The following is a 22,041-nucleotide window of genomic DNA, read 5'->3' on the forward strand; positions in this document are numbered from 1 at the left end:
AAAAGTTACATTTTTGTGTCATCTGTCCATAGGACATTTTTCGAGAAGATTTGTGGCTTGTCAACATGTAGTGTGGCAAATTCGTGTGTGTGGTGTGTTGTTTTTTTTTTTTGTTTTTTTTCTTTTTCTCCTCTCAACAATGGTGTCCTCCTTGGTCATCTCCCGTGAAGTTTACTTTGGTTCAAACAATGACGGATGGTGCGATCTGACACTGATATTCCTTGCTCTTAAAGTTCACCTTTAATATCTTTAGAAGTTTTTCTGGGCTTTTTTGTTACCATTCCTATTATTCCTCTTTGATTTGTCATCAATTTTCCTCCTGCAGCCACATCCACGGAGGTTGGCTACAGTCCCATGCATCTTAAATTTCTGAATAATACGTGCAATTGTAGTCACAGGAACATCCAGCTGCTTGGAGATGGTCTTATAACCTTTACCTTTAACATGCTTGTCTATAGTTTTCTTTCTAATCTCCTGAGACAACTCTTTCCTTGTTTCCTCTGGCCCATGTTGAGTGTGGTACACACCATGTCACCAAACAGCACAGTGAGTATCTGTAGCCCTATATACAGGCCCACTGACTGATTATAAGATTGTAGACACCTGTAATGCTAATTAGTAGACACACCTTGATTTAACATGTCCCTTTTGTCACATTATTTCTTCGGCGCTCCATTGGGAGACCCAGACGATTGGGTGTATAGCTACTGCCTCCGGAGGCCACACAAAGCATTACACTAAAAAGTGTAAGGCCCCTCCCCTTCTGGCTATACACCCCCCGTGGGATCACGGGCTGCTCAGTTTTCAAGCTTTGTGCGAAGGAGGTCAGACATCCACGCATAGCTCCACTGTTTAGTCAGCAGTAGCTGCTGACTATATCGGATGGAAGAAAAGAGGGCCCTTGCTAAAGGGCCCCCAGCATGCTCCCTTCTCACCCCACTCTTGTTGGCGGTGTTTGTAAAGGTTGAGGTACCCATTGCGGGTACGGAGGCTGGAGCCCACATGCTGTTTTCCTTCCCCATCCCCCTGAGGGCTCTGGTGAAGTGGGATCTTACCGACCTCCAGACTCTGAGGCCGGGCTCCATCCACAGACCCGGAGATCCTGCTGGATACGGAGCTGGGTACCGTCAGGGACAAGGCCCTGCAACATTCAGGTACTCTGTGTCCCCGTACAGACAGGCACAGACACACTCCAGCGTTGCTGGGTGTTCTAGTGCGCCGGGGACAGTAGCGCTGCGCGCTTGGGTTATACTCACTGCAGCTTAGCTGAGTGAGTTTATGTGTGGGGAACTACCGCGCCGGCCGCCCCCGGGGACTGCGGCGCGGCTGAGACTTGTGGTGCGCCGGGGACTTCGCGCCGACCGTGCTTTTACGACGGCAGCGCTTATAAATTTAGTCCCCGGCTTCTGCGGCCTAGTTACGTTTCGTTCCCGCCCCCAGCCCTGTCAGTCAGGGAAGGGGAGAGACGCTGTACAATAGTCAGCGCCGAGGGCTGGAGTCTTATTTACATACTCCAGCCCTCTCACTGGGCACAGTGGGACGCCAGTTTCCCGCTCTTTGTCTGCAGCACGCCCACGGCCCGCCCCTCTTCACAGGACGCCGGCAGCCATTCCTGCACGCAGTCTGAGCTGGAGAACGGACATAGCCCTGGGAGACCCAGACAGGGGATTCTGGCGACCACACACCCGCTGTTAAGCGGGCGGTAAGCAGCACCTAGGTGCTGACCCCACTAGTGCCACAGTGTTGTTTTGTGTACTTTTGCCTGTACCTATATATTGCACTGTACGGTCGCTTCTTGGCTTATACCCCTATATTGCTCTGAGGAGACAACAGCATGTCATCCGCAAAAAGCAAGGGTGCCAAGGCACGGGCTTTATATACTGCCTGTACCGCATGTGGGGCTGATCTACCGGCAGGTTCCACTGACCCCCATTGTGTGCAATGTTCGGTCCCTGTGCCACTTCGTCAGCCGGAGTCTATGCTAGTAGTGGCCCAGGCAGAGACGCCTGTGAACCCTGCCCCGGTGACGGGGACAGACTTTGCAGTTTTTGCTGATAAGATGTCTGTGACTATGACAAAAATTCTAGAAACGTTGCAGTCCAGACCGGTCACTCAGACCATGGGCACTGCTGATTCAATGTTCCCCGGTCCCCCTCAGTTGGAACTAATCCGTGCTCCAAGGGGGTCCCAGGCATCACAAGCTGAAGGCTCTGACTCGGACGACAGTCCCAGGCAGCCTAAGCGAGCTCGCTGGGAGAGACCCTCGGCGTCATCACGCTGGTCAGGGTCTCAGCGAGAGGATTCTCTGTATGATGAGACAGAGTTAGGTGATCAGGAGTCTAATCCTGAGACTGCTCTCAACCTGGATACCCCTGATGGTGACGCCATGGTGAATGATCTTATAGCGGCCATCAATAGACTGCTGGATATTTCTCCTCCAGCGGAGGAGGCAGCAGCACAGCAGGAGAAATTCCATTTCAGGTATCCCAAACGTAAATTGAGTACCTTTCTGGACCACGCTGACTTCAGAGAAGCAGTCCAGAAACACCATGCTTATCCAGATAAGCGTTTCTCCAAACGTCTTAAGGATACACGTTATCCCTTTCCCCCTGACGTGGTCAAACGCTGGACCCAGTGTCCAAAGGTGGACCCCCCAATCTCCAGGCTTGCGGCGAGATCCATAGTTGCAGTGGAAGATGGGGCTTCACTTAAAGATGCCAATGACAGACAGATGGACCTTTGGTTGAAATCTGTCTATGAAGCTATCGGCGCGTCGTTTGCTCCAGCATTCGCAGCCGTGTGGGCACTCCAAGCTATTTCAGCTGGTCTGGCGCAGGTGGACTCTGTCATACGTCCATCAGTGCCGCAAGTGGCGTCATTGACCTCGCAAATGTCTGCGTTTGCGACTTACGCTATCAATGCGGTCTTGGACTCTACCAGCCGTACGTCAATGGCGTCCGCCAACTCTGTGGTTTTACGCAGAGCCTTATGGTTAAAGGAATGGAAAGCAGATTCTGCTTCCAAAAAATGCTTAACCAGTTTGCCATTATCTCAAGACAGGCTGTTTGGTGAGCAATTGGCTGAAATCATTAAACAGTCCAAGGGTAAGGACTCTTCCTTACCCCAGCCCAGATCAAGCAAACCTCAACAGTGGAGGGGACAGTCGAGGTTTCGGTCCTTTCGAGGTTCGGGCAGGGCCCAATTCCCCTCGTCCAAAAGGACTCAGAAGGAGCAGAGGAGCTCAGATTCCTGGCGGACTCACTCACGCCCAAAGAAAGCAGCCGGAGGAACCGCCGCCAAGCCGGCTGCCTCATGACTTTCGGCCTCCTCTCTCCGCATCCTCGGTCGGTGGCAGGCTCTCCCGCTTTTGCGGCATTTGGCTGCCACAGGTCAAGGACCGGTGGGTAACAGACATTTTGTCTCACGGGTACCGGATAGAGTTCAGTTCTCGTCCTCCGCCTCGGTTCTTCAGAACTTCCCCACATCCCGACCGAGCCGATGCTCTTCTGCAGGCGGTGTGCTCTCTAAGGGCAGAAGGAGTGGTGATCCCTGTTCCTCTTCAGGAACGAGGTCAAGGTTTTTACTCCAATCTGTTTGTGGTGCCAAAAAAGGACGGCTCTTTCCGTCCTGTTCTGGACCTAAAACTGCTCAACAAGCACGTGAAAACCAGGCGGTTCCGGATGGAATCTCTCCGCTCCGTCATTGCCTCGATGTCTCAAGGAGATTTCCTAGCATCAATAGACATCAAGGATGCTTATCTCCACGTGCCGATTGCTCCAGAGCATCAGCGTTTTCTACGCTTCGTCATAGGAGACGAACACCTTCAGTTCGTAGCCCTGCCATTTGGTCTGGCGACAGCCCCACGGGTTTTCACCAAGGTCATGGCAGCAGTGGTAGCAGTCTTGCACTCTCAGGGACACTCGGTGATCCCTTACTTGGACGATCTACTTGTCAAGGCACCCTCTCAAGAGGCATGCCAACACAGCCTGAACGTTGCGCTGGAGACTCTCCAGACTTTCGGGTGGATCATCAACTTTTCAAAGTCAAATCTGTCACCGACCCAATCACTAACATATCTTGGCATGGAGTTTCATACTCTCTCAGCGACAGTGAAGCTTCCGATGGACAAGCAGCGTTCACTACAGACAGGGGTGCACTCTCTCCTTCAAGGCCAGTCGCACCCCTTAAGACGCCTCATGCACTTCCTGGGGAAGATGGTAGCAGCAATAGAGGCAGTTCCGTTTGCGCAGTTTCATCTGCGCCCACTTCAATGGGACATTCTCCGCCAATGGGACGGGAAGTCGACGTCCTTGGACAGGAAAGTCTCCCTTTCCCAGACGGCCAAGGACTCTCTTCAATGGTGGCTTCTTCCCACCTCATTATCACAAGGAAGGTCCTTCCTACCCCCATCCTGGGCGGTGGTCACGACAGACGCGAGTCTGTCAGGGTGGGGAGCAGTTTTTCTCCACCACAGGGCTCAGGGTACGTGGACTCAGCAGGAGTCCACCCTTCAGATCAATGTTCTGGAAATCAGGGCAGTGTATCTTGCCCTACAAGCCTTCCAGCAGTGGCTGGAAGGAAAGCAGATCCGAATTCAGTCGGACAACTCCACAGCGGTGGCATACATCAACCACCAAGGCGGGACACGCAGTCGGCAAGCCTTCCAGGAAGTCCGGCGGATTCTGATGTGGGTGGAAGCCACGGCCTCCACCATATCCGCAGTTCACATCCCCGGCGTAGAAAACTGGGAAGCGGACTTCCTCAGTCGCCAGGGTATGGACGCAGGGGAATGGTCCCTTCACCCGGACGTGTTTCAGGAAATCTGTCGCCGCTGGGGAAAGCCGGACGTCGACCTAATGGCGTCCCGGCACAACAACAAGGTCCCAACTTTCATGGCACGGTCTCGCGATCACAGAGCTCTGGCGGCAGACGCCTTAGTGCAAGATTGGTCGCAGTTCCAGCTGCCCTATGTTTTTCCCCCTCTGGCACTCTTGCCCAGAGTGCTACGCAAGATCAGGTCCGATTGCGCCGCGTCCTGCTCGTCGCCCCAGACTGGCCGAGGAGGTCGTGGTATCCGGATCTGTGGCATCTCACGGTCGGCCAACCGTGGGCGCTACCAGACCGGCCAGACTTACTGTCACAAGGGCCGTTTTTCCATCTGAATTCTGCGGCCCTGAACCTGACTGTGTGGCCATTGAGTCCTGGATACTAGCATCTTCAGGATTATCTCAAGGGGTCGTGGCCACCATGAGACAGGCTAGGAAGCCCACGTCTGCTAAGATCTACCACAGAACGTGGAAGATTTTCTTATCCTGGTGCTCGGCACAAGGAGTGTCCCCCTGGCCATTTGCATTGCCTACCTTTCTTTCCTTCCTGCAATCTGGTTTGGAAAAAGGCTTGTCGCTCGGCTCCCTTAAAGGGCAAGTCTCAGCGCTATCGGTATTTCTTCAGCGCTCTATTGGGAGACCCAGACGATTGGGGTATAGCTACTGCCCTCTGGAGGCCACACAAAGCACTACATTAAAAGTGCAAGGCCCCTCCCCCTCTGGCTATACCCCCCCCGTGGTATCACGGGTTCTCCAGTTTTAGCTTTGTGTGCGAAGGAGGTCAGACATTCCATGCATAGCTCCACAGATTTTAGTCAGCAGTAGCTGCTGACTATTTCGGATGGAAGAAAAGAGGACACATATAGTGTCCCCAGCATGCTCCCTTCTCACCCCTGGATGGTGTTGTAAGGTTGAGGTACCTATTGCTGGTACAGGGCTGGAGCCTGACATGCTGTTTTCCTTCCACATCCCCTGGTAGGGCTCTGTGGAAGTGGGATCCTGCCGGCCTCTCAGCTCTGACGCCGGGCTCTATCCACAGACCCATTAGAACCTGATGGAGACGGAGCAGGAGTACGATCAGGGACAGGCCCTGCATCATACAGGTACTCTGTGTCCCCGGCAGGCACAGACACACTCCGGGCTGGCTGGGTGTTGTAGTGCGCCGGGGACCGCAACGTTGGAGTTAGTGTCCCTACAGATTACTGGGGGATTTTTTGTGTATGGGAACGCAGCGCCGACCCCCTCTGGACCGGGCGGCGCTGCTGTGACTTGTGGTGCGCCGGGGATCCGCCGTCCGCGCTTTTACGGCGGCGGCGGTTATAAATTGAGTCCCCGGCTTTTTGGGCCTAGGACGCCGGCAGCTCCGATTCGTTCCCGCCCCCACCCTGTCATTCAGGGTAGGGGAGAGACGCTGTTCGCTAGCAGCGACGAGGGCTGGAGCCTGATTTACATGCTCCAGCCCTCACACTAGGCACAGAGGGAAGCAGGCTTCCCGCTCTTAGCCAGGAACGCCCAGGGCCCGCCCCCCTTCTCTCTCAGGACGCCGGCAGCCATTACATGCAGTCTGGCTGGAGGAAGGACGCAAGGCTCTGGGAGACCTGGACTAGGGGCTATCTGGCGACCACACACCCGCTTTTTAAGCGGGCGGTAAGCGATTTTTCTGTGCTGGTCCCTCTAGTGCCTCACGGTGTATCGGTGTACTGTGTAGGATATAGAGATATTGTATTTCTTGCACTGTGAGGTCGCTTCTGGCTGCATCTCCCAGATCCCTCTGTGGAAGCAACAACATGCCATCCTCAAAACGCAAGGCTGCCAAGGCTAGGGCTGTGTATACTGCGTGTGCTGCATGTGGGGCTAATCTACCAGCAGGCTCCGATGACCCCCATTGTGTGCAATGCTCCGACCCGGTGCTGCTTCGCCAGCCGGAGTCAGGAGAGGTAGTGACCCAGGCTGAGACGCTTGTAAGTTCTGCCCCGGTGACAGGGACAGACTTTGCAGTTTTTGCTGATAATATGTCTGTGTCTATGGCAAAAATCCTTGAAACCTTGCAATCTATGCATGGGGCTCAGTCTTTGGGCACGGCGAGGCCTCTGTCCTCAGGTCCCCCTCACTTGGAATTAATCCAGCCCACAGGGGGGTCCCCGGCTTCACAGGCCGAGGATTATGACTCAGATGATAGCCCCAGCCACCCTAAGCGAGCTCGCTGGGAAAGACCCTCGACGTCATCACACTGCTCAGGGTCTCAGCGCAATCAGTCTCCCTGTGATGTGTCTGATGAGAGTGATCAGGAATCCATTCCTGGAACCCCTCTCAACCTGGATACCCCTGATGGGGATGCCATGGTAAACGACCTTATCTCAGCCATCAATAGGCTGTTGGATATTTCTCCCCCAGCCCCTTCAGCAGAAGAGGCGGCTGCGGAGCAGGAGAAGTTTCGTTTCCTTTATCCCAAGCGTAAATTGAGTGCTTTGTTGGATCACGCTGACTTCAGAGAATCAATCCAGAAGCACGACGCTCACCCAGAAAGGCGTTTCTCTAAACGATCTAAAGATACGCGTTTCCCTTTCCCCCCTGAGGTGGTCAAGCGCTGGACACAGTGTCCAAAGGTAGACCCCCCGATTTCCAAACTCGCAGCTAGGTCCATAGTTGCAGTGGAGGATGGCGCTTCACTTAAAGATGCCAATGACAGACAGATGGACCTTTGGTTAAAATCTGTCTATGAAGCTATCGGCGCGTCGTTTGCTCCGGCATTCGCAGCCGTATGGGCACTCCAGGCTATTTCAGCTGGCTTAGCAAAAGTGGATGCTATCATACATCCAGCAGTGCCGCAAGTGGCGCACCTTACCACGCAGATGTCGGCGTTTGCGTCTTACGCTATCAATGCGGTCCTAGAATCTACCAGTCGCACCTCAATGGCGTCCGCCAATTCGGTAGTTTTGCGCAGAGCCTTGTGGTTAAAGGACTGGAAAGCAGATGCTGGTTCCAAAAAATGTTTAACCAGTTTGCCTTTATCTAGAGATAGACTGTTTGGCGAGCCATTGGCTGATATCATTAAGCAGTCCAAGGGTAAAGACTCCTCTTTACCACAACCCAGAACAACCAAACCTCAGCAGAAAAAGTGGCAGCAGAGGTTTCAGTCCTTTCGAGGTTCGGGCAAGACACCATTTACCTCGTCCAAAGGGACTCAGAGGACGCAAAGAAACTCAGATTCGTGGCGGGCTCACACGCGCCCCAAGAAAGCAAATGGAGGTACCGCTTCCAAAGCGGCTACCTCATGACTTCCAGCCCCCTCCCTCCGCATCGCCGGTCGGGGGCAGGCTCTCCCGCTTTTCCGGCATTTGGATGTCACAGGTCAAAGACCGGTGGGTGACGGACATTTTGTCTCGCGGGTACAGAATCGAGTTCAATTCTCGTCCTCCAGCTCGGTTCTTCAGAACCTCCCCACATCCAGACCGAGCAGATGCTCTGCTGCAGGCGGTGGACTCCCTAAGAGCGGAAGGAGTGGTGATCCCAGTCCCTCCTCAGGAACAAGGGCAAGGGTTTTACTCCAATCTCTTTGTGGTTCCAAAAAAGGACGGCTCGTTCCGTCCTGTTCTGGACCTAAAACGGCTCAACAAACATGTGCACGCCAGGAAGTTCCGGATGGAAACCCTGCGTTCTGTCATTGCCTCAATGTCCAGAGGAGACTTCCTTGCCTCAATAGACATCAAAGATGCTTATCTCCACGTGCCAATTGCTACAGAACATCAACGTTTTCTACGTTTTGTGATAGGAGACGACCATTTTCAGTTCGTAGCTCTGCCATTTGGTCTGGCGACAGCCCCACGGGTCTTCACCAAGGTCATGGCGGCGGTGGTAGCAGTCTTGCACTCTCAGGGACACTCGGTGATCCCTTACCTAGACGATTTATTGGTCAAAGCTCCCTCTCAAGAGGCATGTCAGCACAGCCTGAATGCTACGCTGGAGACCCTACAGTCTTTCGGATGGATCATCAACTTTCCAAAGTCGATCCTATCACCGACTCAATCACTAACGTATCTTGGCATGGAGTTTCATACTCTAGCAGCGATAGTGAAGCTTCCGCTGAACAAGCAGCGGACACTACAGACAGGGGTGCAATCTCTCCTGCAGGGCCAGTTGCATCCCTTGCGGCGCCTCATGCATTTCCTAGGGAAGATGGTGGCAGCCATGGAAGCAGTTCCCTTTGCGCAGTTTCATCTGCGCCCACTTCAATGGGACATTCTCCGCCAATGGGACGGGAAGTCAACGTCCCTGGACAGGAAAGTCTCGCTTTCCCAGACGGCCAAGGACTCCCTACAATGGTGGCTCCTTCCCACCTCATTGTCTCAGGGAAGATCCTTCCTGCCCCCATCCTGGGCAGTAGTCACGACAGATGCGAGTCTGTCAGGGTGGGGAGCAGTATTTCTCCACCACAGGGCTCAGGGGACGTGGACTCCGCAGGAGTCCACCCTTCAGATCAATGTTCTGGAGATCAGGGCAGTGTATCTTGCTCTACTGGCCTTCCAACAGTGGCTGGAAGGAAAGCAGATCCGAATCCAATCGGACAACTCCACAGCGGTGGCATACATCAACCACCAAGGAGGGACGCGCAGTCGGCAAGCCTTCCAAGAAGTCCGGCGCATTCTAATGTGGGTGGAGGACAGAGCATCCACCATATCCGCGGTTCACATCCCAGGCGTAGAAAACTGGGAAGCAGACTTCCTCAGTCGCCAGGGCATGGACGCAGGGGAATGGTCCCTTCACCCGGACGTGTTTCAGGAAATCTGTCGCCGCTGGGGAGTGCCGGACGTCGACCTAATGGCATCCCGGCACAACAACAAGGTCCCGGCATTCATGGCGAGGTCGCGCGATCAAAGAGCTCTGGCGGCAGACGCCTTGGTTCAAGATTGGTCGCAGTTTCAGCTCCCATACGTGTTTCCGCCTCTGGCGCTCTTGCCCAGAGTGCTACGCAAGATCAGATCCGAGTGCAGCCGCATCATACTCGTCGCTCCAGACTGGCCGAGGAGGTCGTGGTATCCGGATCTGTGGCATCTCACGATCGGTCGACCGTGGTCACTGCCAGACCGACCAGACTTACTGTCCCAAGGGCCGTTTTTCCATCAGAATTCTGCGGCCCTGAACCTGACTGTGTGGCCATTGAGTCCTGGATCCTAGCATCTGCAGGATTATCTCAAGGAGTCGTTGCCACAATGAGACAAGCTAGAAAGTTGAATTCGGCTAAGATCTACCACAGAACGTGGAAGATTTTCTTATCCTGGTGCTCTGCTCAGGGAGTGTCTCCCTGGCCATTTGCATTGCCCAAGTTTCTTTCCTTCCTGCAATCGGGGTTAGAAAAGGGCTTGTCGCTCAGCTCCCTTAAAGGGCAAGTTTCGGCACTATCCGTGTTTTTTCAGAAGCGTCTAGCACGTCTTTCTAAGGTGCGCACGTTCCTGCAGGGGGTCTGTCATATTGTGCCCCCGTACAAGCGGCCGTTAGATCCATGGGATCTGAACAGGGTACTAGTTACTCTCCAGAAGCCGCCCTTCGAGCCTCTGAAGGAAGTTTCCTTTTCTCGGCTGTCACAGAAAGTGGCGTTTCTTGTTGCGATCACATCGCTTCGGCGAGTGTCTGAGCTGGCAGCTCTGTCATCCAAGGCTCCCTTCCTGGTGTTCCACCAGGACAAGGTAGTGCTGCGCCCTATTCCGGAGTTTCTCCCTAAGGTCGTATCCTCTTTTCATCTTAATCAGGATATATCCTTGCCTTCTTTTTGTCCTCATCCGGTTCACCGGTACGAAAAGGACTTACGTTTGCTAGATCTGGTGAGAGCACTCAGAATCTACATTTCCCGCACGGCGCCCATGCGCCGTGCCGATGCACTTTTTGTCCTTGTCGCTGGTCCGCGCAAGGGGTTGCAGGCTTCTAAAGCCACCCTGGCTCGATGGATCAAAGAACCAATTCTAGAGGCCTACCGTTCTGCGGGGCTTCCGGTTCCTTCAGGGCTAAAAGCCCACTCAACCAGAGCCGTGGGTGCGTCCTGGGCATTACGTCACCAGGCTTCGGCTCAACAGGTGTGCCAGGCAGCTACCTGGTCCAGTCTGCACACTTTCACCAAGCATTATCAGGTGCATACCTATGCTTCGGCGGATGCCAGCTTAGGTAGAAGAGTCCTGCAGGCGGCAGTGACACCCCCGTAGGGGAGGGCTGTTTTGCAGCTCTAACATGAGGTATTTCTTTACCCACCCAGGGACAGCTTTTGGACGTCCCAATCGTCTGGGTCTCCCAATAGAGCGCTGAAGAAGAAGGGAATTTTGTTACTTACCGTAAATTCCTTTTCTTCTAGCTCTTATTGGGAGACCCAGCACCCGCCCTGTTGTCCTTCGGGATGTTTTTTTGTTGTTTGCGGGTACACATGTTGTTCATGTTGAACGGTTTTTCAGTTCTCCGATGTTATTCGGAGTTAATTTGTTTAAACCAGTTATTGGCTTCCTCCTTCTTGCTTTGGCACTAAAACTGGAGAACCCGTGATACCACGGGGGGGGTATAGCCAGAGGGGGAGGGGCCTTGCACTTTTAATGTAGTGCTTTGTGTGGCCTCCAGAGGGCAGTAGCTATACCCCAATCGTCTGGGTCTCCCAATAAGAGCTAGAAGAAAAGGAATTTACGGTAAGTAACAAAATTCCCTTCTTTTTCAAAAGCGTCTAGCACGACTCCCTCAGGTACGCACGTTCCTGCAGGGGGTTTGTCACATCGTCCCTCCGTACAAACGGCCGTTAGATCCATGGGATCTGAACAGGGTACTAGTTGCTCTCCAGAAGCCGCCCTTCGAGCCTCTGAAGGCTGTTTCACTTTCTCGACTCTCACAGAAAGTGGCCTTTCTGGTAGCGGTCACGTCTCTTCGGAGGGTATCCGAGTTGGCAGCGCTGTCATCCAAAGCTCCCTTCCTGGTTTTTCACCAGGACAAGGTAGTGCTGCGCCCGATTCAGGAGTTTCTCCCTAAGGTGGTATCCTCTTTTCATCTCAATCAGGATATCTCCTTACCTTCCTTTTGTCCTCATCCAGTTCATCGGTATGAAAAGGATTTGCATTTGTTGGATCTCGTGAAAGCACTCAGAATCTACATTTCCCGCACGGCGCCCCTGCGCCGCTCGGATGCACTCTTTGTCCTTGTCGCTGGTAAGCGCAAAGGATCGCAGGCTTCCAAATCCACCCTGGCTCGATGGATCAAGGAACCAATTCTTGAAGCCTACCGTTCTGCTGGGCTTCCGGTTCCATCAGGGCTGAAGGCCCATTCTACCAGAGCCGTGGGTGCGTCCTGGGCATTACGACACCAGGCTACGGCTCAACAGGTGTGCCAGGCAGCTACCTGGTCGAGTCTGCACACTTTCACCAAACATTATCAGGTGCATACCTACGCTTCGGCGGACGCCAGCCTAGGTAGAAGAGTCCTGCAGGCGGCGGTTGCCTCCTCGTAGGGGAGGGCTGTTTTGCAGCTCTAACTTGAGGTATTAATTTACCCACCCAGGGACTGCTTTTGGACGTCCCAATCGTCTGGGTCTCCCAATGGAGCGCCGAAGAAGAAGGGAATTTTGTTACTTACCGTAAATTCCTTTTCTTCTAGCTCCAATTGGGAGACCCAGCACCCGCCCTGTTTCCTTCGGGATTTTTGGTTTTTTCGGGTACACATGTTGTTCATGTTGAACGGTTTCAGTTCTCCGATGTTACTTCGGATTGAATTTGTTTAAACCAGTTATTGGCTTTCCTCCTTCTTGCTTTAGCACTAAAACTGAGCAGCCCGTGATCCCACGGGGGGTGTATAGCCAGAAGGGGAGGGGCCTTACACTTTTTAGTGTAATGCTTTGTGTGGCCTCCGGAGGCAGTAGCTATACACCCAATCGTCTGGGTCTCCCAATTGGAGCTAGAAGAAAAGGAATTTACGGTAAGTAACAAAATTCCCTTCTTTCAGGGGTGCCATCATTTCTGTCCAGGCCTGTTTCATGGATTTTTTTTTTTTATTACTTTTCAGATTCAAGTTATTTCTGTGACCATTGTGGGTTTTTCTTTCATTTAACGAGGGGTACAGACAATTTTGACCATGTGTGTATTTTCCCTGACTAGTCCCAGCTTGGGTGCTGTTATCGCCTCCATTAAGCGTGGCTGACATACTAGTCAGTGGGCTCAGTCATGGCTTCGGTGTAGGACGTGCAGTGAAGCCCTCAGTCGCTCTGTGGTACCTTAAGGCAGTTTTCGGTCCTTAGGTTCCCTTTACGCACACACTTGATTGCCGGTCCTCTCCGCTTTCATATTGTATTGTACACATTTGCTCCAGCACACTGGTCTAATGTTTGTTCCTCTTAGGATCCCTCCGCGGCTTCCGCTCCTCGTAAAAGCCCTTATAAAGTTGATGTACGAGGTTTCTGTTGAGTCATATCCGAATTCTGTGTCTGTGACGTCCGCTTTAGCCCATGGGTCCATGGAGTGCCTTTTGTTTCTGGACTACTGCACCAAAGGACAAGTCAAAGTGAGTAGCGTATGGAAGCAGATCACCATTTACTAAGGTTGTTCTCTTTCAGATGTTTGGCCCCAGCTGCAATTTAAGAAAACAAACAAAAGACAGTGCTTCACTCACCTTCCCCTGGTCCATCGGCAACTCTTCACTGCTTTCTGGGCTTGGCTTTGGTGCAGACGGCTAATTGGTGAGTTCAATGGCCCTGAAGGGGGTGATCCGTCCACAAGACGTCAATGCCAAAGCCATGCCCAGTTAGCCATGGTGAAGGCTCATCTTTGGACCTGGGGATGGTGAGTAGAGCGGTTTGTTTTTTTAGCGGAACATTATAAATAAATGCATGATCCCTTTAATCTCTTCTCGTGGTTCCTGTGGCAAACTGTTTCCTAATATGACTAGAACGATCACCCCCCTCGGCCCAGATTGTTTGTTTTTTTTCAGACCTGGTCACCATTATGCTGCTGGAAGACTACGATTGCCGGATTGTCCAGTCCTACGCGTAATTGTGTTGGTTCAGAGCCAGATGGGGGCATCGGAAACAAATGGGTCCTGAATATGGCAGAAAGACGAGGCTTTCAGCTGCAGTCCCCCATTGTACTGCAGTTGTGGGAGGGTCGCGGTCACCGCTGCCAAAAATGCAGAACTAAGCAATGAAAACAACTGTCTGCACCCAAAGGTGGTACCAATTAATACTCAATAAAAACTAAAAATGATCATATTAGCTCTAAGGTTTGTGTGCAAAATACATTTCTTTATCGTTCCTTTGGGAGACCCAGACCATGGGTGTTTAGCTTCTGCCTCCGGAGGACACACAAAGTACTACACTTAAAAGTGTAGCTCCTCCCTCTGAGCTTATACACCCCCTGGTAGCCAGTCCTAGCCAGTTTATTGCTTTGTGTCAGGAGGCATACATCCACACATGCATTCTCATCTGATTTGTTTGACTTTTGGAAAGAGTTTGAAGAAAAGCGGGTCCATGTCTGGACTCCCGGCATGTCCCTTCTCACCCCACTGTGTCGGCGGTGTTGTTAAGGTTGATTTACAAGGCTGGAGCCTTACATGCCGCGCTCCTTCACCATCCCTTCTGGGCTCTGGCTTGAAGTGGGAACCAGCACGGTCTCCATGCCTGGCAGGAGTCCGGTCTCCATCCACAGCCCCTTGAGGATTCTGTTGGACCGGAGCACTCATCCCCAGGGACATGGCCCTGCGTCTCAGCAGCTAAGTACCTGAGACGTTTATGTTGGGAGTCCCGGTTCTTTATTGTAAGGGGAGAGTATGCTGTATGTGATTGTTTTAACTTTTCCGGCGGGTTCTCTAGCTTTTGCCTGAGAACCGCGCCGATGGTGCCTGCTTGTCGGCCTCGCCGCTTAAATTTAGGCCCTGGCTTCGCCGGAGGCCTAGTTTCATTTTCCTGCCCTCGCATGTCACTCATGCAGAGGGACAGGTTCGGCTCCTCCTGGCGGCCGTTCTACACAGGGGAGGGACACTCCCCACTGCTGGGGCGTCCCTCCTTCCCTGCAGGTCTCTATAGCCCTCCAGTTCCCGCTCTTTTATAGGAACGCCCTCTTCTCAGGCAGAGTTCACTCTGCTCTGGGACATCCTGCATTCTGCATCTCTGCTGAGGTGCTGCGACTGGGGGACCGGGCTTCGGGATCTGGAGGGCACACAACACCGCGCTCAGCGGTCTGGTAAGCCACAGCCGGTCTCTGGTTGTGGACCTCTGTATATTCTCCCTGGGGTTCATTCTCTTGCAGAGCCCCCACTCCAGCAGCATGTCTCACACAAGGAGCAAGGCTCCAAAGCTTTATTCTGCATGCACTGCATGTAAGCTCCTGCTGCCTGAGCCGAGCACCTATCCACATTGTGATGTCTGCTCTAACTTGGCGGTGCCACAGCCTGGAGTCTCACCCCCAGTGGTCTCTCAGGCTGCTGCTGCACCTGTGATTGAACCCCCGGCCTGGGTAGAGTCCTTTTCTAGGTCCATATCCCAGTCATTTGCTGAGTCCATGGGGCTTTTGTCCAGGACTTTGATGAATATGCTTCAGCCCCCCTCACAGGGTGCCTCTAATACTCTTGACAGAGGACTCCTATCCTCTGACCTCCGTCCATCGGAGCTCACAGAGGATTCATCATCTGATCCCAGACCCCGTCCTTCTAAGAGAAGGCGCAGGGTTTCCTCCCCCTCCCCATCCCACGGCTCTGTCTCAAGAGCTGACTCTCAAGATGAGGAGGATGCCCTCACTGGGGGCTCGGAGGCTATGTATCCCATCGATTTCTCTGAGGATGACTTAGATCTTAGTGATTTGATTGCTTCTATTAATTCTGTGCTGGATCTCAATCCGCCAGTGTCAGAGGAGCAACTCTCTTTGGCAGAAAAACATCAGTTTACCTCGCCTAAGAGAGTGAAGAGTGTCTTCTTTAACCACTCCAGTTTTCAGACCGCTGTGACCAAACCCAGGGCCTGCCCTGACAAACGCTTTCCAAAGCGTGGTTCTGATGACTGGTTTCCATTTCCACCTGAGGTGGTCAAGGAGTGGTCTCACTCCCCAAAGGTAGACCCTCCGGTGTCTAGGCTCGCAGCTCGGACCGTTGTGTCGGTGGCTGACGGCACCTCACTTAAGGATTCCACTGACCGTCAGATTGACCTTCTGGCCAAATCTGTGTATGAAGCTGCGGGGGCCGCGTTTTCCCCGACTTTTGCAGCAGTGTGGGCTCTCAAAGCCATCTCTGCTTCTCTGGAGGAGATGCATTCCCTCACCAAGGAATCTATGCCTGAGATGGTTACCTTAACTTCTCAGGCTTCAGCTTTTTCATCTTATGCCATGTCTGCCATGCTGGAGGCTTCTCACCGCACTGCGGTGGCTTCAGCTAATTCTCTTGTTATCCGCAGGATTTTGTGGCTTCGAGAGTGGAAGGCAGATGCTTCTTCCAAGAAGTTTCTTGCTGGGCTCCCTTTTGCTGGTTCCCGGCTGTTCGGTGAACAGCTGGATGAAATCATTAAAGAAGCTACTGGCGGGAAGAGTACTTCCATGCCACAAACCAAGACCAGGAAACCCGCCCAGGGTAGGAATCAATCGAGGTTTCGTTCCTCCAACTGGTCATCTTCTAAGCCTTCCACCTCGTCCGCTAACTCAGCCAAGGATCAGAAATCCAACTGGCGCCCAAAAGCGCGTCCGCAGAAGACCGCAGGAGGTTCTGCCACTAAGGCAGCTTCCTCATGACTCTCGGCCCGCTCCAGCCACGTCCTTAGTTGGTGGCAGGCTCTCCCACTTTGGCGACGCTTGGTTAAAGCAAGTCTCCGATCAGTGGGTGAGAGACATCATATCTCACGGCTACAGGATAGAATTCTCTTCCAGCCCTCCAAACAGATTTTTTCTCTCAACTCCCCCCTGCTCCAAGGCCGCCGCCTTCTCGCAGGCCGTGGCGTCCTTGCAGGCAAACGGAGTGATTGTCCCAGTTCCCGCTCAGGAACGGTTCAGAGGTTTTTACTCAAATCTCTTCCTAGTTCCAAAAAAAAAAGGACGGTACCTTCCGGCCCATCCTGGATCTCAAGCTTCTCAACAAGCATGTCCGGGTGCGGCATTTTCGCATGGAGTCTCTGCGATCAGTCATTGCCTCTATGACCCAAGGGGAGTTCCTGGCGTCCATTGACATCAGAGATGCCTATCTACATGTGCCAATCGCAGTGTCACATCAGCGTTGGTTACGTTTTGCGATAGGAGAGGATCATTTCCAATTCGTGGCTCTCCCCTTCGGGTTAGCCACGGCCCCTCGGGTATTCACCAAGGTCATGGCGGCAGTGATTGCGATCCTGCACCTCCAGGGGTTAGCAGTGCTTCCTTATCTGGACGACCTTCTGGTCAAGGGTACATCCAGCGCAGACTGTCAGCGGAGTGTTTCGCTCACTCTCGCTACCCTAGCCCAATTCGGGTGGATTGTCAATCTTCCCAAATCCACTCTGACTCCGACCCAGAGTCTCACGACCTAGGGATGCAGTTCGAGACTTTCCCGGCACTTGTGAAGTTGCCCTTAGACAAACAGCTGTCACTCCGGTTGGCGGTGCGCTCTCTCCTGAGGCCCCGCCGTTATACCCTCAGGCGTCTGATGCAGGTGCTGGGTCAAAATGGTGGCCTCCATGAAGGCGGTTCCCTTTGCCCAGTTCCATCTGCGCCCCCTGCAGCTGGACATTCTCCGCTGTTGGGACAAGCGGCCTTCCTCCTTACAGAGGTTAGTGGCTCTGTCGCCACGGACCAGGAGCTCTCTTCAGTGGTGGCTTCGACCCCTCTCCCTGTCCCAAGGGCGCTCCTTCCTGTCTCCGTCCTGGGTGATTCTCACCACGGATGCCAGCCTATCCGGCTGGGGAGCGGTACATCTCCACCACAGAGCACAGGGCACTTGGACTCCGTCCGAGTCAGCCCTTTCAATCAATGTGCTGGAAACCAGAGCTGTGCTTCTAGCTCTCCTAGCCTTTCACCACCTGTTGGCGGGCAGGCACATTCGAGTCCAGTCAGACAACGCGACAGCGGTTGCCTACATCAATCACCAAGGCGGGACACGCAGCCGCCTGGCAATGTTGGAGGTCCAACGCATTCTTCAATGGGCGGAGGACTCCAAGTCCACCATATCCGCAGTCCACATCCCTGGCGTAGAAAACTGGGAGGCAGATTATCTCAGCCGTCAAACCGTGGACGGTGGCGAATGGTCTCTGCACCCGGCAGTGTTTCAGTCAATCTGCCGCAAGTGGGGCACTCCGGACGTGGACCTAATGGCATCCCGTCACAACAACAAGGTTCCGGTTTACGTGGCTCGCTCCCACGATCCTCAGGCCTTCGCCGCGGACGCTCTGGTTCAAGACTGGTCCCAGTTTCGTCTGTCCTACGTGTTTCCCCCTCTAGCTCTCATGCCCAGAGTCTTGCGCAAGATCAGAATGGAGGGCCGTCGAGTCATCCTCATTGCACCGGACTGGCCCAGGCGAGCTTGGTATCCGGACCTGCTCCAACTGTCCGTGGAGATGCCGTGGCATCTTCCGGCCGTCCAGACCTGCTCTCGCAAGGTCCGTTTTTCCGCCCGAATTCTGCGGCTCTCAAATTGACGGCGTGGCTCTTGAGCCCTGGATTTTGACGGCCTCCTGAAGTCATCTCCACTATGACTCGGGCCCGTAAGTCTTCCTCCGTCAAGATCTATCACAGGACTTGGAAAATTTTCCTGTCCTGGTGTCGCTCTTCCGGCCATTCTCCTTGGCCATTCTCGTTGCCAACCCTTCTGTCTTTTTTACAGTCCGGTCTGCAGCTAGGACTGTCCCTCAACTCTCTCAAGGGACAAGTCTCAGCTCTATCAGTGCTGTTCCAGCGGCGTCTCGCCCGGCTGGCTCAGGTCCGCACCTTCATGCAAGGTGCGTCTCACATCATTCCGCCTTATCGGCGGCCCTTGGATCCCTGGGACCTTAACTTGGTCCTCACGGTATTGCAGAAACCCCCTTTCGAGCCCCTTAGGGAGGTTTCTTTGTATCGTCTTTCTCAAAAGGTGGCCTTTCTAGTTGCCATAACTTCTCTCAGGAGAGTCTCTGATTTGGCTGCGCTCTCCTCGTAGTCACCTTTTTTTGTTTTTCACCAAGACAAGGTAGTTCTCCGTCCGACCCCGGACTTTCTTCCTACGGTGGTCTCTCCCTTCCACCTTAACCAGGATATTTCCTTGCCTTCCTTCTGTCCGGCCCCTGTTCATCGCTTTGAGAAAGCGCTGCATACTCTAGATCTGGTGCGTGCTCTCCGGATCTATGTGTCTCGCACCGCGGCGCTTAGGCGGTGCACCTCTCTTTTTGTGCTAACCACAGGGCGGCGCAAGGGTCTCTCTGCTTCTAAGCCGACCTTGGCCCGTTGGATTAGATCGACCATTCGGACGCCTACCAGAGTACTCAGGTGCCTCCCCCGCCGGGGATCAAAGCACACTCGACCAGAGCTGTCGGTGCCTCTTGGGCTTTTAGGCACCAGGCTACGGCTCAACAAGTCTGTCAGGCGGCCACTTGGACTAGTCTGCATACCTTTTCGAAGCACTACCAAGTGCATGCTCATGCTTCGGCAGATGCGAGCTTGGGCAGACGCATCCTTCAGGCGGCTGTCGCCCACTTGTGAAGTTAGGCTCCGCCTACTTCTTAGTTTTTTCTGTTTATTCCCACCCAGGGACCGCTTTGGAACGTCCCATGGTCTGGGTCTCCCAAAGGAACGATAAAGAAAAAGAGAATTTTGTTACTTACCGTAAATTCTTTTTCTTATAGTTCCTAATTGGGAGACCCAGCTCCCTCCCTGTTGCCTGTTGGCAATTTTCTTGTTCCGCGTGTTATCACCGGCTGTTGTCGTGGACAGAGTCTCCGGTTGTTCCGGTTCTTACTCGGTTCTACTTGTGGGTGGCTATTCTCCTTCAGCTTTTGCACTAAACTGGTTAGGACTGGCTACCAGGGGGTGTATAAGCTCAGAGGGAGGAGCTACACTTTTAAGTGTAGTACTTTGTGTGTCCTCCGGAGGCAGAAGCTAAACACCCATGGTCTGGGTCTCCCAATACGGAACTATAAGAAAGAGAATTTACGGTAAGTAACAAAATTCTCTTTTTTAGGCCCCCTTCACACATCCCTGTCTCCGGTACGTGTGACGGCCGTTTTCACACGTACCGGTGACATGGGCACACATAGACCCATTAAAATCAATGGGTCTGCGTACACGTGCGTGTTTTCACATGGACTGTGTGGAGCATATGTGTGTCTGTCTGCTTCACACATAGACATGTCCAGTTTTCTCCCGCAGCACGGGTGTCACCCGGATGTACCCCATGTGACATCAGTGTGACACGTACCGGAGAAAACCACATTTCTGTGAAATAAAATTAATTTCTATAAGTCTTCTCCAGCCCTGCTGTCTCTGCCGCTGCTGTCACTTGCTTCTGACCCCCGCTTATTATGCTCATTGAATATTCACTGCACTGCCGGCCGGAAGCAGCAGCAGCGGGGAGTCGGCAGGACCGGAGACCGCAGACCGGAAGACATCAGCACCACGGACAGCAGCAACCGGGACAGGTGAGCAGAAAGTTCCTGTTCTCTGTGAATTATCACAGACGGCAATGTGCCAAAATCACGACACACAGAGGGCCATACGCACCTTTTACATGTCTGTGAAAAACATGTTTTTTCACGGATGTGTGAAAGAGGCCTTAGGCTATGTGCCCACGGGACTCTGTACCTGTGGATATATCTGCAGGTACATCCGCAGGTTTCCCGCAGCAGCTCCCGGGAATCCACAGCTATCCATTGCTGCGGGATTCCAGTGAAATATCTGTGGTAAACCTGCGGACATTCGTGCGACTTACCCGCGGAAGTCCCGGCCCTATCTCTATAGTGGAGAGGCTGGATTTCCGCAGGTAATGCCGCAGGAATAATTGACATGCAGTTATGTGCGGCTGCGAGACATCCGCAGCATATTCCACAGCCGCACGTATCCGCAGCATGGAGACAGCACTCCCCATGTCCCATAGCATAACATGGCAAGTGTCTGTACTTCCTGAAACCTGCGGACTTATCTGGAAAATCCACGGGTTTTCCGCAGATAAATCCTCAGGTTTAATCTCTCGTGGGCACATAGCCTTAATGGCAGTGAACAGTAGGAAAGTTAATAAAGTAATAATCACTCCCCCCCTCCCCCCCAAATATATATTCTCCCGACAGCCTTAGTCTGAGATCACATGTCCAGTGTTCACCAGTTAGTGGATCCAGTAGTAAGCCATGTTATAAGTGCATGACTGCTGCAGCTGATCACTAGTGGCAGCGGTGGTAGACTGTAGGGACTGCTTGGGCATCAGCTGCGGGGGATACAATAGGTAATTATCCGCTCTCAGTACATTTGATACATTTCTTAATGACGTGGCATTCTCTAGCACAGGAAGGGCTTGTAATTTTAGGCCACGTTTCTTGTATTTCAGGCCGCCGTGCAGGACATTCCCTCCGTCTGCGATGAGCCTATCCTGCTGAAATGTATCAGCCCCCTGCTAAAGAGAAAATGAGCCTCCGCCAGCGCCCGGGACAGCTCTGCATTCACTCCGTACGGACGGATCCATCCTCATCCTCCTTTTCTGTAGGAAGTACCCCCAGCGGAGAAGGCGCGGCCGACTATACAGCAACTAAGTGGTTAATGGAGTGTCGTGTCTAGATCAGGCAGGATTTGGCCGTTCTCCAGGTCCTTAGAATACAACAGAATCGATATTTGTTTTTGTTTGTTAAACCTGATGAATAAACTGTGCCCTGCCTCCTCATAGATGAGTGATATAACGTGTCCCTGCCCCCGACCACGAGCATGAACCTCACTTCATACAAATTATCAACGGCGGCGGCACGTGAAGGTGTAGGGTAAGGTCAGATGGTGCAGACAAAGCATCAACCTCCCACTATGGGTCAATGGCGAAACAACAAAATCGTGGTGAGTAGCGGTCCGGCCCTACCCTTGAAGGGACTGTTCAAACCAAGCATAGGCGCTTGTGCATCAAGGAGGGGCTAATCATCTTTCCACCTACTTATTGTCCTTTTTACCCCACCTCGCCCTCCTCTTTGATTGAGAGCTCAGGCCTTATAGATGGGAAGGTGTATGTCAATGACTATCCCTGCCATGATGCATGAGTGCCTGTGCTTGGTTTGAACAGTCATCTTGTGTTGATAGTCCCTCTAATTTGCTAATAG

At 53.1% G+C, this 22,041-nt stretch overlaps 1 protein-coding gene across 2 annotated transcripts in view; it reads left to right on the plus strand.

Moving 5' to 3' along the window:
• TTI2 (TELO2 interacting protein 2) overlaps window positions 1–21,620 on the plus strand; it is a 33,618-nt gene extending 11,998 nt beyond the window's left edge. Inside the window, exons 6-7 of one of the 2 annotated variants that reach the window (XM_075343063.1) lie at window positions 13,181–13,343; window positions 21,291–21,620. In XM_075343063.1, coding sequence (XP_075199178.1) covers window positions 13,181–13,343; window positions 21,291–21,371 — 244 coding nt within the window. In that variant the 3' untranslated portion in view covers window positions 21,372–21,620. Of the gene's footprint in view, window positions 1–13,180; window positions 13,344–13,769; window positions 14,004–21,290 lie in introns of those variants that run through there. The other variant, XM_075343062.1, reaches the window with a different exon arrangement.
• The last annotated feature ends 421 nt before the right edge of the window (window positions 21,621–22,041 follow it).

The sequence above is a fragment of the Anomaloglossus baeobatrachus genome, chromosome 4 (genome assembly GCF_048569485.1).
Source record: "Anomaloglossus baeobatrachus isolate aAnoBae1 chromosome 4, aAnoBae1.hap1, whole genome shotgun sequence".
Taxonomy (NCBI): domain Eukaryota; kingdom Metazoa; phylum Chordata; class Amphibia; order Anura; family Aromobatidae; genus Anomaloglossus; species Anomaloglossus baeobatrachus.